The sequence below is a fragment of the Anopheles stephensi genome, chromosome 3, assembly GCF_013141755.1.
Source record: "Anopheles stephensi strain Indian chromosome 3, UCI_ANSTEP_V1.0, whole genome shotgun sequence".
Classification (NCBI taxonomy): domain Eukaryota; kingdom Metazoa; phylum Arthropoda; class Insecta; order Diptera; family Culicidae; genus Anopheles; species Anopheles stephensi.
In genome coordinates this window covers 13,476,699-13,493,587 of record NC_050203.1, presented here as the reverse complement: position 1 = coordinate 13,493,587, position 16,889 = coordinate 13,476,699, and the positions used below count along the sequence as shown (strand labels likewise).

The 16,889-nt window shown below is 46.6% G+C and overlaps 1 protein-coding gene across 1 annotated transcript in view; it reads right to left on the bottom strand.

The window, feature by feature from the left end:
• LOC118514336 (semaphorin-2A-like) overlaps positions 1–16,609 on the bottom strand; it is a 270,841-nt gene extending 254,232 nt beyond the window's left edge. Inside the window, exons 1-2 of the mRNA XM_036061148.1 lie at positions 15,798–16,609; positions 1,904–2,623 (exon numbers count right to left, since the gene is read on the bottom strand). Of these exons, the coding sequence (XP_035917041.1) occupies positions 1,904–2,054 (151 nt within the window). The 5' untranslated portion in view covers positions 2,055–2,623; positions 15,798–16,609. The remainder of the gene's footprint in view (positions 1–1,903; positions 2,624–15,797) is intronic.
• Between the last annotated feature and the right edge of the window lie 280 nt (positions 16,610–16,889).

Genomic DNA, 16,889 nt, shown 5'->3' with positions numbered 1-16,889 from the left:
TTGGGTAAGCGGCTACCGACCAGGTACAGGTCACACATCAAATAATCATCCATGCATGGCAAATCGAACCTGGCAGCACAAACAAAACAAGCAGCTCTGAAGTAAACGCCTTGTAAGGCGTTAGCTTAAGCAGGAAACTTTAAGCGATTTATCCGATATCCCACCCTGCATATGGACCCGATTTGCTTAAGGCAATCGGCTCATGTGATTGATATCATGTAGCGCGACATACATACTACGGGCGAATCTCCACACCACACTGATCTGGAACAACCCTTGAGTTCGGCACCCCTTAAACTTGGCCGAAGAAGTTAAATTTCCAAGAATTGATTAGGAGGCTTCTTTTGTACCAGCTTTTTGCTCTCCGAAAAGGGCATCGATTCCACGAACGGGTCATCTAGATTGTATTTAAGTGTGAGATTTACCGAGAAGCGGTAGATGAACAGACAGTAAATTACTTCAACGATCGATGTTAACATGCTTGTTTGTGTCACTTTGGTACTGACAACTGTGGACCTACAGAGATGTTCCAGAGTATAAAACAAATGACAGGAAAGGCAAAGCTCAGACCTCATTTCTGATTGGATCTCGCGATCGTCTCTATTAGTACTACCCAGAGATTAGGCAAGATTCTTTGTCAAACAAGTTTGACGAACTCGTTAATAGTTTTAAACATCCTCAAAAAGAGATCCCATTTTCGATTCTAATACTCCTAATAATTATCCCAATTGAGATATTCACAATCCAAACACACAAATCGAGTTTAAATTTTTTCATCGCTGACACATCATCATCACGATCATTATCTACCGGAAATGTGAGTTCATAAAAACTCGCCGTTTACAAAATAGTCTCACCATTCCACCATCGATCCATCCTGTCATATCGTACCGGACACATCATAAATCTACCACACCGATACCGCAGCGGAAACCGGCACCGGTGTCAATCGATTCCATATGCACGCTTAAACTGCCCGAAACCATTCGTCGACCCGAGAGGATGTAATAATCGCTCGTGCCCGGGTGGAGCCCGGCAGCGTTCCAAATCACTCCCCAAATTGATCCCAATCAGCGCCTAAACCAGTAACCTTGTCGATTCATCAATCGATCGGAAAAAGCTTCCGAAAACCGAAACACTACACAGTGAGCTGCTCGATGATGACGTTACAGACGCACACGCAACCAGCCCAGAACGGTTGAGCCACCCATCATCAGCCCTCCGCCCAATCATGGGCAATGAATTATTTATTCCCAAACGTCGATGTTGGTCCTTCTCCCGAGTAGCGGAAGTCGGTAAATCAATCTCGCCTTGGCTATTCTACGCAGTGGTGGAAGTGGCAATAGGGCGTTGGTGAAGAACTCAGGCAGGAAGTTTTGTGGGTCGTACACACCGCACCGCAGTGATCTACTTCCGCAGCTGGTCCTGGAGATTTTGGTTTACATCGATCGACCGTTTTTGGGGGGGGGAGAAAACACGCACACCGAGAAGATGCTGCCATTTTCAGCCCCGGTTTCGCAACGAACGGTATGTGAGGGAGAAAAATTTCCACCGATTAAGTGGCAGTCTCGACAGTTGAAGAGGAACACGGCCGACGCCATACTTCTGGCCTCATTCGGTAGTCATCAATCACCATTCGGTGTCGATGGGTTTTTGCTTCACAGAACCTCTTCCCCCGATTGCGTGATGGCGTGCTGCACACCAGTCCCAGACTAGATGGCGGCTTTTGGGGGGGGCGGCAAAAACGTGACTGGGAGGTCACTATCGATTTTGACAGTGTGGCCTCCTGTTGTTCAACATTTCGCTCCACACAATAGCCGATATTGGCGAATTTTAATGGACCGGCAGTACTTGTAAACCAGCCAAAATATCCTCCGAGCTGGACTATGATAGGTTCACTTACCTGGTGAAAGCTCCTCGGTTACGGCCGCTGCCAACCCGAACCCGATAACGATGCCAACCAGCAGCGCAGCAAACCAGCGGAGCTGCAGCTCACCAGGCCAAAACTGGGCCATCGGTTCTTTCCTTGCACGTTGTTGTTGCGGCAGGCCCATTATGGCGAGGAACAATCCACTAGCAGCAGCAGAGAGGAACACCACAACAACAGGAAAAAAGCTGCCGTCTCTCTACTCGCGCTTACACGCTGTTGTTACCCTTGGCTGCACTCCTCTTTTTTTGCTTGGTGGTGGCTTTTCCACCCGAGGGCCACTACCAGCACACACACACACACTTACAGATAGATTCGCACACAAACACAGCAGACACCACAATAAAACAAGCACGGAAAAAACTCGAAAATCACACACGAATCGGTACACACACAAATTTTCCGCACACAAAACCCCGGGGCTCACACATAAAACCGCACAGGTGGTGCCTTAGTTGCACACGTACACGGGGCAGCAGGCACACTAATTAGTGTGCATGTGCGCACACATACATCCATGCACCCAGCACCTAGTTAGCGGCAAAAACTGCCAGAGCCGGACTGTAAAGTACTACTGCTGACCTCGTAGTATTCCGGCGCACACGGAGCTCAGGTTAGGTTGTGTGTTCGATGTTTTTAATATCCGTGTTCTATATTCTGTTCCTTTCGGTAGTGGGTTTCAGATTGGGCTAGGCTCTGTAAAAGAGAAGAGAAGAGAAAAAAAACACGCCATCAGTTATGGTAACGCACAATGTCAGAATCGGTAACGGAGGCACATGGCCGGACGGACGGACGGACGGACGGAAGTCGGTGATTAAAATTAAATCCGAAAAACGGTTGCCAAAATGATTGATTGCCCCGTGCGCCTGGAACGGATGTGACCGTTAGTTACTTCGGACGAGTCCGGTTGTCCTTTGACGTACGGTTCGTGCCGCATTAGGGAAGGGTCTCTAAGCATTCTTTACAACACGGTGCTCCTTTAGGGGTGGTTAAAGGTTAAAGTGCCGCAATTTGGCACGAGACGATGAACTGGCTTAAGTGGCAAGTAAGTGGAGTTGTTAACAGTGCTGGCCAAAACTTTTTGACACAAGAATATGCTTTAAGTCTTAATGTCATACAGCCTTGGTTTATTGATCCATGAATAAATGGTGAATCAATTGATTAACTTAAATATGCACTACTCACCGAAAACCTCCAACAACCCCAATCATTCACTGCTCACTGTCGACGTCTTCTACCGAAAGGTTACGAAAACGATGATCAATCGCCGACGACGCAAACCGGTTAATAAACCGTTTCGGTGAGCGAAATTTAATCGCACGCATGGCCATGACAGCTCTCCCAACCCGAACCCTGTCCAGAGGTCAGAGTGTGGTACTCCGGACCGAAATCCTAGGGTTCCGGGTGCCAGTTTGATTGATTTGTTTCGATTACTTTGAATCGTCGTCATCACACAGCTGACAGTTCCAGCATCGACCCGGTGACATACAACCGGTGTAACATACCGGGCGATTTGGGAGGACAGTTTCAAGACATGGTGGTCCACACCACGAAAAGACCACCAAACCAAATGTTTGAAGGATTTAGCTAGCAAAATACGCAAATCCTGTCACTTTCATGCACGTTGAATCAACACAGCACCAGAACACGTCTAGAGTTTTGTACCATTCTTTCTCACGCACACGTTCTTCGTACGCCAAAGCGTATAATTCCATCAAACGCACGATATAGGTAAACAGCCACCGTGCGGAGGGGACCACCACCTCCCCAACTCTGCCCCCACCTTTTTGATGCCATCGCTTGATGGAAGTAGTAGAGTGTGTTATACCGGGTTGTGAGATGTATGTTGAGAAAATTCAGAATCCTTGCACGAACTGTACCACCGCCACACTCATGTCCTTCCATCCATCTTGTGCGCCCGTTCGTCGGGGTAACCCATCAAACTGGAACCCGAGCGGCATACGTAATATGGTGGACTATTTCGGCACATGTCAGTCGCAGTCGGAGGGAGATTAATCGATTTTTTATTTGATCCCAACGAAGCTACTCGCATCCGGCACGCTGTGCTCTGACTTTTAGGAAGAACCTGGTCCTGGCTGGTGGTACATGGTTACGTCTAGCGTTCGCATAAGGAGAGCATCAACCGTCAACCAAAAACTTGAGCGATCCGTCGTGAGAGAGAGCACAACCGAGATGGAACATCAGAACACGCGACGACGATGGTGGTGATGGTGTTGGTGGTCGTCGCTCGGTGATGTTTGTTGTGGTTTCCTGACGTCTACGGCAACTCTAACGTGACAGCAGTAGTAGCAGCAGCAGCAGCAAATGCCAGTAATGGAAACGGTGGTACGTGATTTTCGCTCACAAAGTAAAGAAAAATTAGAACCACCGGAAGTAAATAGGAGACGCAGTTCGTAAGAAGGCTGCGAAGCAGGAACTAGGAAATTCTTAAGGTCACAGAGAAGCAAACCCGAAACATTGCACATCTTGGAAGGGAAAACAGAAACATTGAAGCAGACAGCAAGCGTTACGAAACGGTTGGCACAGCCGAAAAGCCCATCCGATAAAGGGATGACGACGATCGTCACCGTACGCTGCTTTTCGGGCGTTCCATCAGAATTTAAGAAGAATTCCGCCAAAAAAAAGATACCCACTCTGAAGTATCTTGGGCGTTGGAGTTGGACGAGAAACTGGTGAAAAACCAACAGCAGAGAGAGCTAACGGAAGAAAATTCACCCACGGTACACACCACACCACCAGGCTCCGAAAATGCTGGTACACCAAAATTCCCCAAAAATCGCTGGCCAAAAACCACCGGACCAATTTTGAAGACAGCAAGCAACAACCGATTGAAGCGAATATACACACTTTCTCCCATGTGCCAACAAATCCTAGGTAGGGAAAAAAACCGAACAAAAAAGCTTTCAAAAAGTTTCGGGTGCCGTCGTTTTTGAAGAGGTTTGTTGCTGTTTTTTCTTCGTCCTTTTTTCCTTGCCTGAGCGGTATGAAAACAGCATGATGCGTTGATAGCGTGGACAGATTGAAGTAGCGAAAGCTACGCGCATCCGTAGCCCTCTCCAAAGTACTTCCAATGCTGGTTCTATAATGCACAGCAACAAGGTGGCTTGGCTTCTTTTTTTCTCGCCGAAACCATATTTTAATATTGCACCTGAATGATACCGGATCCCGGAGTTTTTTTTTTCGACTTCCTCTTCTTTCGACATACTCCTCATCACTCGGGAAAGTTAATAAGCGTCCCGGTGAGAGGCAGGATGTTAATATAACGGATAAATATTTCATCTCACGGCGATGCGTACGCGGTGCTACGCGAAAGAAATGCCAACGCGGAATGTAACTCCCGGAAGATGGTGCAGCAGGCACACCAGGAAGACGGCGGCGGGATCAGGTAGATTCGATGCAGCGTCAACTATTTGATGCTATTTTGTTGCAAATTAATAAAGGTAAAGCATTTCCCTGACTAGCAGCAACATTTTGTGGCTGCAGTTTCATTAAACGAACTTTACCCCGTTAGGGGGTTGAGTATGAGTACGGGGAAGCCGGAAAGGAGCAAATATAAAAAAGCATATTGCTTTTGCACAAATATGTAGAACTTTTTGGGAATGGATGATATGAATATACAGCCGTAACGATATAAATGTATTGAGTTTAGCTAAAGCAAACGAGAAAATTATTATTGAGGTAAGAAAATACCAAAAATTATATCTGATTATTATTGTCAAAATTGGACAACTTAGAAATACGGAATTTCTAAGTAAATATCAATAAATCATTTATAAAACTTCAATAAACGAACAAAACAATGTAAATGCAAAAAAAATACAAAAATAAAGCAAAATGAAAAATTAACAAAATGTAACATAAAATAACAAATAAAGTTGCAATAGAAGCATGAAGAAAATTTAAAAGAAAGATACAAACAACTTCATAAGCTTGATCGACTAGAATTTAAAAACGAATTATAAAAGCAAAGAAGTTAAGTAAAAAAGTTAGGCTTAGTAAAAATGGCAATGGAAAATTAATATAATTGATAATCAGGAACATATCAAACAAACAAACAAAAATATAACACATGAAAAATGTCAATTGCTTCCATCTATCTATTAAATTGTCAACAGCAGTCAAGTGTTATTATACCAAACAAACCATTCATATTCATAGCCTTTCACTGACTGACTGACAACACTACAAAGTTGCACTATTGTTCAATAATATTCACCGACAAATAGAGCCACAGTTTCAATTACAATAACCCATCCCGATTAGACCCTCCGTACGACTCGTCACCGCCACATCGCCAATGTCCATTATAAATGTAGCCGCAAACAAACAACACGGCCCGGTATGATGATTTGTCCTCCATTTTGTCAATGCGTCGGTGCAATTGATTATTGTCGTAAATCAAACTAGCATTACATTAGTTTGCGAAACCAGTCGGCTGGGGCGATAATTTCATGTATAATTCACTAAGCGCTTCATTTATCGCTTCGGTCGTGCGCGCGAGAACAAACCCACGAGTGCCCATTCCACACCGGCACACATTCCGGGCGCCATCAATCCGTTTTCGAATGTGTGTTGCTGCTGCCTTTCCCAGGCACCAAAATGCTAAATCACCCGTCAACGATGTTTCGACACCAGGTCGTCGCCAAACTCCGCTCCTTCCCTTATATCCCGGGGTGGCCCTAGTATCGATTGTAAGAATAAAATATTAGCATCAATGCGCGAATAGGTAGCTATTAAATGGTTGACACGACCGCGACGGCAATCAATTACAATTAGCCGCTGCTGCTATTCGTACGGCAGCCGGCACCACGAAACCAAGAACTCGAACGAGAACGACGTGAAGGACTTTCGAGATAAGCGAGCTACGTTGTTGCTCGTTTGTTTTTGTGCTGGAGCGCAGGATAAAGGGATTTAGATTAAAGTTTTATCAACTATTCGGGTGTTTCGTGCTGGTTGCGCTAGAATTTTCGCTGAATTAATTTGGTACGTTTGATGTATATCCCATCGCACTTGAAGCGAACGGCCAAAGCATATCAAAGTGCAGTCGTAAAACTGGGCAAGGATTTTTACTTCTACTCTCCCCCAGATTATCCGATAAGAACTGCACGACTGACCTCAATAAAAATGCTGTGATGTGATGATTTCTTTGAGTTGTCGGCGTCATCAAACACGAGATCGCAATCGTCAGCGTGCCCAATGCGATGTATCTAAATTATCATCTCAGTATTTTTACTTTCTCAAGCCATCGCGATGGAATAATCACCCTTTGCTGTGAGCCATACGGAGCTTTCCGTGTCCTTCTAGCTTGGAGGTGACGGAGCCCGTGACGACCGTGACGAGTGCCTCTGCATTGCACTGTAAAGCAGTAACTAAACGTCGGATCGGAAAAGAAGTTCGCAAACTACTTATTTTGATAACGATCACCATCGGGCACTCCTCGTCAGAGGATAGTCAGTCTCTGATGCAGCAACACAAACACACACACAACCACACTTCTAACAAGCCGACACAAAACTGCCCTCGTAAACTTTAGCCGAACTTTCCACTTTATCCGGAGGATGGTACGAATCCCCCCCCAAGGTTCAAACTCGCTGTTGATAGGCAAGACCTGTGCCAGAGCTTTTCCGCATATTCCGCAGACGGGGACGGTTGTGCCATCGGGAAGCTACATATGTGTGTGATGCTTATGAGAAGTTTTAGTTGCGCGTCAAGGTGAAGGGGTGAAATTTCCCGAGCCTCACATCCCGAGAAAAGCCCCGGGTGCCCATGCAAACCTTTAGCCACATCCGAAGTCACCGGAAAACTTGTCCAGCTTGTACACATTCGGGTGGCCGCCACCGCCGCCGCCGGTGGCATATGGTGGTGAAAGTTGTTGTTTCTTGTTACCCCCAAGTCGTCGTCGTCGTCGTCGTCATCCGATCCGAAAAGTACCCATCCGGCGGCAAACTCATTTTAAACACTCCTCAAAAACTATAAACAGATCGGCTGCGACATGGAAATGTTTGCTGCCACCAGAGGTTTGCTGCAACGGGGACCACCGTGATGGGGTAGGAAGGCGGCGAAGCCGGAGAAAACATAAAAAGTTTTCCCCATTTGTGTGTTGTGTGTATGTGTGTATAAACCGAGATCACCCACTTCCGTTCGCTGCTATAGTTTGTGGAGTTGCGATAGCTTCTACAGTTCTGAGCGGTTGGCTTTAGCTTTCGCCAGCCCGCTTTTCTCTCTCTCGAGCGGAGCAGATATTCACACAGCGCAGATAAAGAGGATGATGCGCCCCGGGGAGTTGTGGGGAAGAAAATTGTGAAAATGTTTTTCAGACCATCCACAGTTCTAGCGACAGTTCATTCATTCGGGCGCACGATGCACACAGTCCGATTTGCATATGATAAGATTGATTGAAATGAAGTGACGGTTGTTTTCGGTCATTCGTTTGCCTGCGGCGATACACACATGAGGACTCCACTGTGGACAGTGGTCAATGGCACCTTCTTGATGCTGTTATGCGGAACGGAAAACTTAAGTCCAACTTTGCTCTGCAAGTTCACCATAGAACATCATTAGTTTGATGCCGCAAGCATGCATACAAAAACTTCCTTCCTCTTTGCAGCACTAAGACCGCTTGTGTTTGTTGGTTTACTTAAAGTAAAAAGGAAAAAACAGAGAATGTGTGAAATTTAATGATCCCTTAAAAGGCTAGACCAGCTGGGAAGCTATACTTATCATGATCGGTTGTCAAATTGCAGATAAAAACCCACCACGTAAAACAGCTTGGGACGCTGTAACTACATTGCAGCAGGTCAACTCTCTAGCGTAATAGTACCTCTCGGATAGGTATTCTCCGTTTATTGCCGTAGGTCATGAACGTCCGTCTAGCATATCGTTTGCCAATAATCACTCTCGTCGTGGTTCATAATTTGACCCCCATACCGAACCCTTTAATCATTACGTTCCGGTGGACTGGATATCTGGACTGCAGTACACACACACACAGACTGTTATTTGCCCTAATCCTAATCTATACTCGCTAAAGCTACCGAACCGTAAAAGTTAGCGAACGGAGCGTAAGTAATCCGTGTCGAAAAGCTCTGAAAAATGTATGTTAATAGATGCAAAGCAAACACACACGAGTCGTCCGGCCCGCTCGAATAATGGGGTTAGGTTTAGGTGGCAGAACTATTTGAGCGACCATCACCAATCGAATCTCCGGTGGGGCTCGTTCTGTTGGATGGACAAATCGTCCACAAACAACGCAAGACGTAATTACAACTGCACTGCACACACACACACACACCCGACCGACACACATACGGCCGTAATAGTTCGTCTTCTGGCAAAGTTCGGCAGGGCTTGCTACTGCATTTTTGATTTAATATTCATAAAAGGATGAATTTGGCCTCCACCATGGTTTGGCGTGGTTTCCTTTGCTTTGCCAGCTCCAATGGGGACCGAGACGCATAGACGCCGTGAGTGTCTGGCATACACACACAAACGTACTGCAGAGCTTAATGCAGTGACCAAGTCAACAACCTACGGGGCCTCCCCGTATTTCCGAGGTCAGTGCAATTATTTGCACTCTGTCCATCTGAAAGACCCCATCTGGGGAGGACCAAATCCTATGGTAGAACTTGGGGTTCCATTTCCGTTCCATTTCGAATAACTCCCTTGTCATACACACAAAGAGTTCGGGTGATGAGTCATTCGTTTTGCCAAGAGTAGCGTGCAAAATCGGACCTGCAGGACCCCGAAGAAGCGCCCTCTGGCGCATTATGACGGATGATGGGGGGGTTCGCGAGTTCCTAGTTGGCAGGACCACAAGACGCGTCCCGACGTATCGTTGGGTATGATTTCCGTAATCATCGTGGTCGTGTGTCGTGTCGACAAGAAACTGGTGTTTACTTGCCCATTGATTAAGGCAGAATGTCCGGGAAAACCTGCAGTAATAGTGTCAAGCGAACCATTTCTACCGTCCAGAGCTTTTCTAATGACATTTGTCATTATCGGCAAAATTATTCCAGTCGTTATGAGCTGCTGTTTTCCATTCGATTAATATACATATTATTAGCAGAGCCTTCTAGATGCTCTTCGCAAATTCTAGCGCACACGCTTAATAATATTTATCATTATGGCACCCAAGCGCAAATTCCGAAGAAATAGGAACGTTCCCAATAATTCCACTGCTAATGTGGCCCATACATTTTCTTATCATTTATTAACATCCTCCACCACGCAGTGCTTCATCCACCGTGCGACTAATAAATGGTAGCTAAATTGCAACGAATTTCGCGCACCGCTTGGCAGGCCAAGTTGGCCATAAAATGACTGCGTTTCAGATTTCGGTAATTGGATGCCATTTACCTTACCACCATCCGGCCACCGGCTCGAAACATGCCCCGTGCCCGTTCTTAGCGCTTTCAATGATTCGAAACATATTTCCGTCTCGAAGGCAGACGCTAGGGGCGACGTCTTTTTAAATTTGATTAATCAAACAAACGAGCGAGCGACATGGACCATCGGCGGAAAACGGCCCACCGTCACGAAACCGTACCACCGTCGCCTTGCATTAATCAAAACAAATGACCGAATATTAGGCATTATTTCATCCGCTCGCTTCTGTTGGCTGTTCTACGGCAAGGAAGTTCTGTAGCTTTAGCAAGCCCATCATCGAGTGGCCCGAGCTTCAGATTTATCAGTAGACTGTGGCTGATACCACGCCAACCGGGAGGGAAAACATGGGCGAAACAGCGCAGCGAGGCGTCGAAAAGATAGATTGTAGCTCGTTGACACAAATCGGAGCAACAAGATTTTCCGCAAACGCCAAACGTAAGACCCCTCGGCCCAAGCTTATTGGCCGACATTGGCCGATATTCAATCGGAACCGCACGATGGCGTGGGTTTGGGTTTCGGCCGTAATGAAGTGTCTTCGCCTCATCGAGTGTGCACCATCGAGCGCATCGAACAAGCCTCCGATCGGTTTTCGGGGTTGATAAATTAGCTCCAACTCTGCTCTCCATAAATGGATGATCGATCGGTTTGACCCATTAGCCGTCTGTGTGTGGCCTCAGTGTTGACCTGCTATTTCCGATCGATATTTTTATGTTCCTTGCAGAACCATCGCTCGCTTCTGTGTGCGTTTATTGTTGATTGTTTAAAGGTGCCTCAGAATATTCCTAACCGTGCTTTCCTTGGAGAAAAATTTCATCCAGAAGGTAGTCTTGGTAGAAGACAAAAGGATGAACATGCTCCTGAGCTTGAGGCCTACGGATAAAAAAAACGAGGAAAATGCGTAATAATATGCCATTGCCGCACACGCACGCCCTCAGCTGTGACTTGCATGATAACGGAGAGTCATGTAGCACTTAATCAACAGCACTGGTCATCTTGGCCCGTAGCAAATGTGTACCGAGGTGCGCGCTGGGATGCTGCCATAATTCGATGTCAAGAGTCACTTCTCATCATCATCATCCATCTCATAATCATCATCGTCATCATTAGTTGTAATAACTCCACTAATGCAACATCATTACCGGGTGATGTATGATGATTTACCAGCACTCTCTGCCCGCTCTGATTGGCAAAACAATCGAAGGAAAAGAAATGTTAACCCTATTATTACAATGTAGGAAGGAGCCCCGTGTTTGCGTACCCTTTTGGCCAGGATTACGGCGTCGGTAGAACATAGCGGCTCCACCAGCAGCAGCCAGCCAACAGCAAGCCATTTCGCAGCTCTATCGTTAATGAGGGCACAAAATGAGAAGGTTGAAGTGTGCTGGCCGGGCCCCCTATCCCCTTCCGAACCGCTCGACCGGCTGCTGGGATCTTCTAAGCGGCATATAAAGCAGTGATTACCGAGAAAATCCTATTACAACCTTCTCTCTATTCCTCCAACGCTCTATTGTGTTTAGTATTATTAATGTTCTTCCTGCACGGTGGTGGATGCAATGGGCTTCAGATCCTTGCGTCTTCCTCAGACTGTTGGATGCGTGCGCGTGTATGTGTATTTGTGATTGCGTGGGGTTTGTTCTTTCCCCCCCCCCCCCCCCCCCCTTAGGTTACCAGCCAATAGAAGGACGTTGTTAAGAAAGCGAGGAGCTGTACAAATTTGTATTACAACGCATTAGCTTTTCCGGAAAGTGGAGCTAAAGCGATCTCGCATTGTGCTAACTTTTTAATGCATAAAGAGCTGGTATGTAGCGCCGTAAATGATGGGAAGCGTGTATAGAATATAAAACTGCAAAACTCTTTCCAAATCTACAGCACATTTCCAAGCTTTCTGTTGAATTCGAAAGGCGTGCAAATACAGACAAAACCAGGGTAAAACAATAGGAAACATTGGGCAGCTAAAATCGGAACCGAAACTATTGTTGCGAAACCCTCAAAACCCCGAACAAAAAGCCAAACAATAATATTAGAAATAAAACATTGCATTCCGACCCGATATTCTATAATTCATGTAATCCAGCACCATTCGCCGAACGACACTTTATCCAATAGTCTCGCGGTGCAGTGGTTATAGAACCCATATAGATCGATGACCACCATGACACCGGTAGAGAATAATTCTAAAATATGTTCATCAAACATTGATCGCTTTTGGGGAGCATTGAAAATGCACCGGTTCTGGGTTTGCTATTTGATTTGCGTTTACGAGGTCCATTTTTTATTTTTACGAGCGCAAATAGAGTGATTTGATATTTACTCGAATTTAATTATTCAATTCTTATTGTAGCACGAGATAGAGAGATAGATTTCATACCGGCGAATTCATCATCGTCCATCGTGCGCAATTCGCTAACGAAGAGGGACATATCCAAACCGTTGTATTCGAACAGCGTATGCGCCCGGTTTTATGCAATCCGCTTTACGCGGGATATTTTTACGTCGTTGGGTATGAAGGAAGAACAAGGAGCCAGGATATTTCGCTCAGGATTCTGATGAAAGGCAGTCGCATTTTGATGGAAATTCATATTTAGCTTTCACACAAATTTTCTAAAACCAATTTATCTATCTTATAAAAACCTGGAAAAGTGTTGCACTCGTCACAGACAGCTCCGCTAAATATTTTCCAATAGCTTCACGATAGCTCCACTCTCAAAAAGGGGAGTTTCAATGAGGTAAGGGAATTCGCTGAGAAAAGTACCAAGTAAGTGCTATTTCCAAACAGAATGGAGAGGAATGTACCACGAGCAAAAGAATTCCTGGAACCGTGTGCAGAAAATTGGGCCATTTCAATTGACCGTGCCCCAATGGAGCATTTCTGGTTCTCCTTTTTTACTCTCTTTCAAGAAGCAAACCGGCAGTCAATAATTTGCTGCCCTCAGAATGAAAATGAAAAAAGGAAAAAAAACTGTGATCGAAATACACACGATACGGGCACAAGATTGGCTTCCTTTCAGGAAGGCTTTCACGCCGTGTTTCGTTTGGGGAGAAAATATAAACCCGAAGGGGGATTATTGCAGTGTTTGGCAATGTGTCAAAGTAATAATTATTTCAGGTCACACCGTCACATACACATCCCGGGGATCGATAAATTTGCGATGAGAGCCCGGTAAAATAAAACCAAACGCAAAAGGGATCATATAAGGCGATAGCCATACAGTCAGCGAGTAAAGGTGCTAAACCTCGTCTCCATTATACCTTCTGGCCGTTACCATTACTGGAAATCCCTTCATCCAGCACGATAGCACCCAATTCCTAAATATGGACATCAAAAGCGACCCCTCACACATTCATCGCCTACCTACCGAACGGTGGATTAGCAAAAATCGAACAAAATATCGGCTAAATCAGGCTCTGCTGCTCCACTCACTCGCCCACAAAGCATCATCCAAATAATGGACGATTTTCCACGCACCCGGGGAAACGGTTACTGCAGTACATTAAACGCATTCTCGCCATTGACGGGGCGTGCGTACGTGTTGGAAAAGTATCCTTTCGCACATTTCGAAAAAAGGTGTCAGGCAGAAGAAACAACTGCTCCCCCCCAGGTCCACTCGCATGCCATCGCAACCGTCGAGATACAAATTGCCATTGGGAACACTGTGCGAAAGGCTCGACGGTGGTCACCACAACCACAAGTTGTGAAAATCGACTTCGTTAAGCCTCGAACCCATTAGCAGCTGTAACAACGTGGGGCCGCTGCTCTATATACGCGTACGGAAAGCATCGTTCACCTAAATGTTTGGGACGTTTCTGGAATTGGTGTACCAGGCGGTGCCGTTGCTTCTTGGGGAGAAGTTTGTTGGTCTTACTCCTTTTTTTTCCTCGTCGTACAACGTCCACACACCCATCGTTACAGCTAGCTGAAGAAGACAACAAAATGGAACACGGAAAGTGTGGCTGCCAGGAGCAGCTCCAGGCGTAAAGTCTTACAACTGCGCCCCGTATAGCTCTGGGGTGTTGCCCCGTTTGGTAACGTAGGTCAATCCTCGTTGGTTTGTGTGGGATGTGGTGTATGGACATGCCCTGCCTGCCTGCCTGTGTTTTATACTACCAAAACATACACGCATCTTCGCGAGATACATGCTGGTGGAGCTGGTGAGCAGTCGCCTTGCTATGACTCAAATATAGCTTACATCTCCTTCTACTGTCCTGACGCCTTCTCACAGAAAATCATCACCAACATCTCTAGGGCGAACACGTAACAGCAGCATTAACCCGTTTTACTTCCCTCCCCGGTCCGAAGGCTTTGTGAGGATCGTTTTGTGCAACGCCTGAACCCGTGACACTTTAATTAGATTTATTTACGGCCCACGATTACTCGTCACCTCCACCAACGCCAACAAACACCACCGGAGAAGCTCCCGACAGTTTCCAGGTTCTTGAGGCAGTCAATAGTCTAAGGAAGCGGTCGCACAAGACACACATACACACACGCTCCTAAACAATCCATCAATCAACCAATTTTCCACTCCCACTGGCAGGGGAACCCGATCCAAGCGTGGCACAAATCAATGCCATTTTCCTTTCGAATGGCGGAGTGTGCGCCTCATCAATCGGTGAGGGCGACGATTGAAAAGGCGCATTGATTTATGTTCAATTAATTTCCATCATTTTCCAACGGCGCGTAAAAACCGCACGATTGTGTATGGGAGTGTGGCTGGGAAGACGGCCGGGGGCTTGCTCCCTTTTTTGGTTGATTTTCCACACACAAATTTGACCATTCGTAGGAATGAGCAGTGCGCGCCACCGTAAATTCTTGAGCTGGGCAGGTGAACGCGCCATGTGGACTCCAGGCGGCCTCACCTTTTGCCGCCTTCGACGGAAGCAGTGCAGTCGAGATTTTCCTACCAGCGATAAGCGAGACGGGTTGTGTTGGAAAAATCGTTCCAGCTGCCCGCCCGTGTAGGTTGGAAACATTAGCCAGCCGGGCGGAAATGCCGTTACAGCAAATGTTTACACTAACACAACCGAGCGAGAAGGCACACCAATACACTGCTGGGTGTATTATCGGGAAAGTCTTGCTGTGGAAATTCCTTTTGTTTTGTTGATATCCGCAATACGCGCGAGGCGCGTCGTGTGTAAATATGAATGCTGCGTTCTCTTTCTTACACTCGCACACGTCTCTAGAGCATCTCACTTGCTCGCTGTGTTTTCGCTCACGCTCACGTGCTCTCACGCCTAAACGGAATAGGGTTCGCTGTGTGAGTGAGCGAAAGAGAGATACAGCGTGAAAACAGCGCACACTGATAACACGAGTGAGAGAGTGCGAACACGGCGACGAGAGAAGGACAATAATTCACACCAGCCGCCGTGACAGGAAAGCGGACATTGTTTCGTCTAATGTTTTCCTTTTTGACACTTTAGCATTAATTCACGAAACAAATAGCAGATTCTGTGAAATTTTGCTCACCTGGCACCGCACCAAACAATGCTCCGAATGTACCCCGTTCGCCCCACACGCTCGCACACTTACACACACGCAAACACTGTTTGTGTATTATTATTATCATGCGCACAAATAGCCCTTCCGGGGACAACATCCGCAGCACACCGTTGATAAGTAAAATCCACCGTTCGTTCGGCTGCACGGAACGGTGAAACCTTTGCACGACCGTAAACACCACTTTCGCTGCTGGTTTTAGACCCCAGCCAACGCCATCTCACGGGGGACACACTCCAACACACGCTGGGACACGATTCACACTGCTGGCAATCACTTTTCACCGGAAAATTGGCCCAAAATCCGACACCGAGCACCGTAGCGACGTTCGCCTGCAACCAAACTTCACACACAAACGAAAGCGAACTGACAGCTCTGCTTCCGGCCCGAAACGGCTGCGTAGGCGAGAGCGAGCAAGAGACACACACCGCGACAAGGATTCTCTCCCGAGATGGTGCGTGTGTGTATTTGGCGTGCGGTGGAGCAAACCACTACCAGCAGACGAGTGCGAAAGGCTCCAACAAGCAAAAAAAAAAAACACTGCAGAACCCACAACTGTCAAACGCACTGGACACGAATGGACACGCTCGAGAATGTCTGTTATTGTTTACAGTTAACACTGTGTGGCACGGTGGCCCAGGATTTCACGCAACGCGCTGTGGCGTTTAATTTCACCACGCTAATGATTAACACGCGTGCCTAATTTAACACTTTCCGTGGCATTGGGGAGGGATGTGCGCGAATCATCCGGAAATTGGCTGGTACGCTCAGCGAAAACCCGTGCACTGGAAATGTTGTTACGTCAACTGAGGAAACCTCGTTTTTCCCGAGAAAAAAGGTTTCCCGCGAGACGGATGCCCACGAGAGAGCGAGACACACACACAGGGAGAGTAACTATTTCTGCACAACTGTTGTACTGTATTAGGGAGAAAGATTTGTGCGAGAGCGCTAGGACACGAGGTTGAGTAAAGGCGCTCGAGTCAGAGTGTGTGTGCGTGTTTCGGTCGAGACTGTGTTGGTGGTAGAATTGTTGCGCAAAAAATCAGCAAACAACCCATGTCT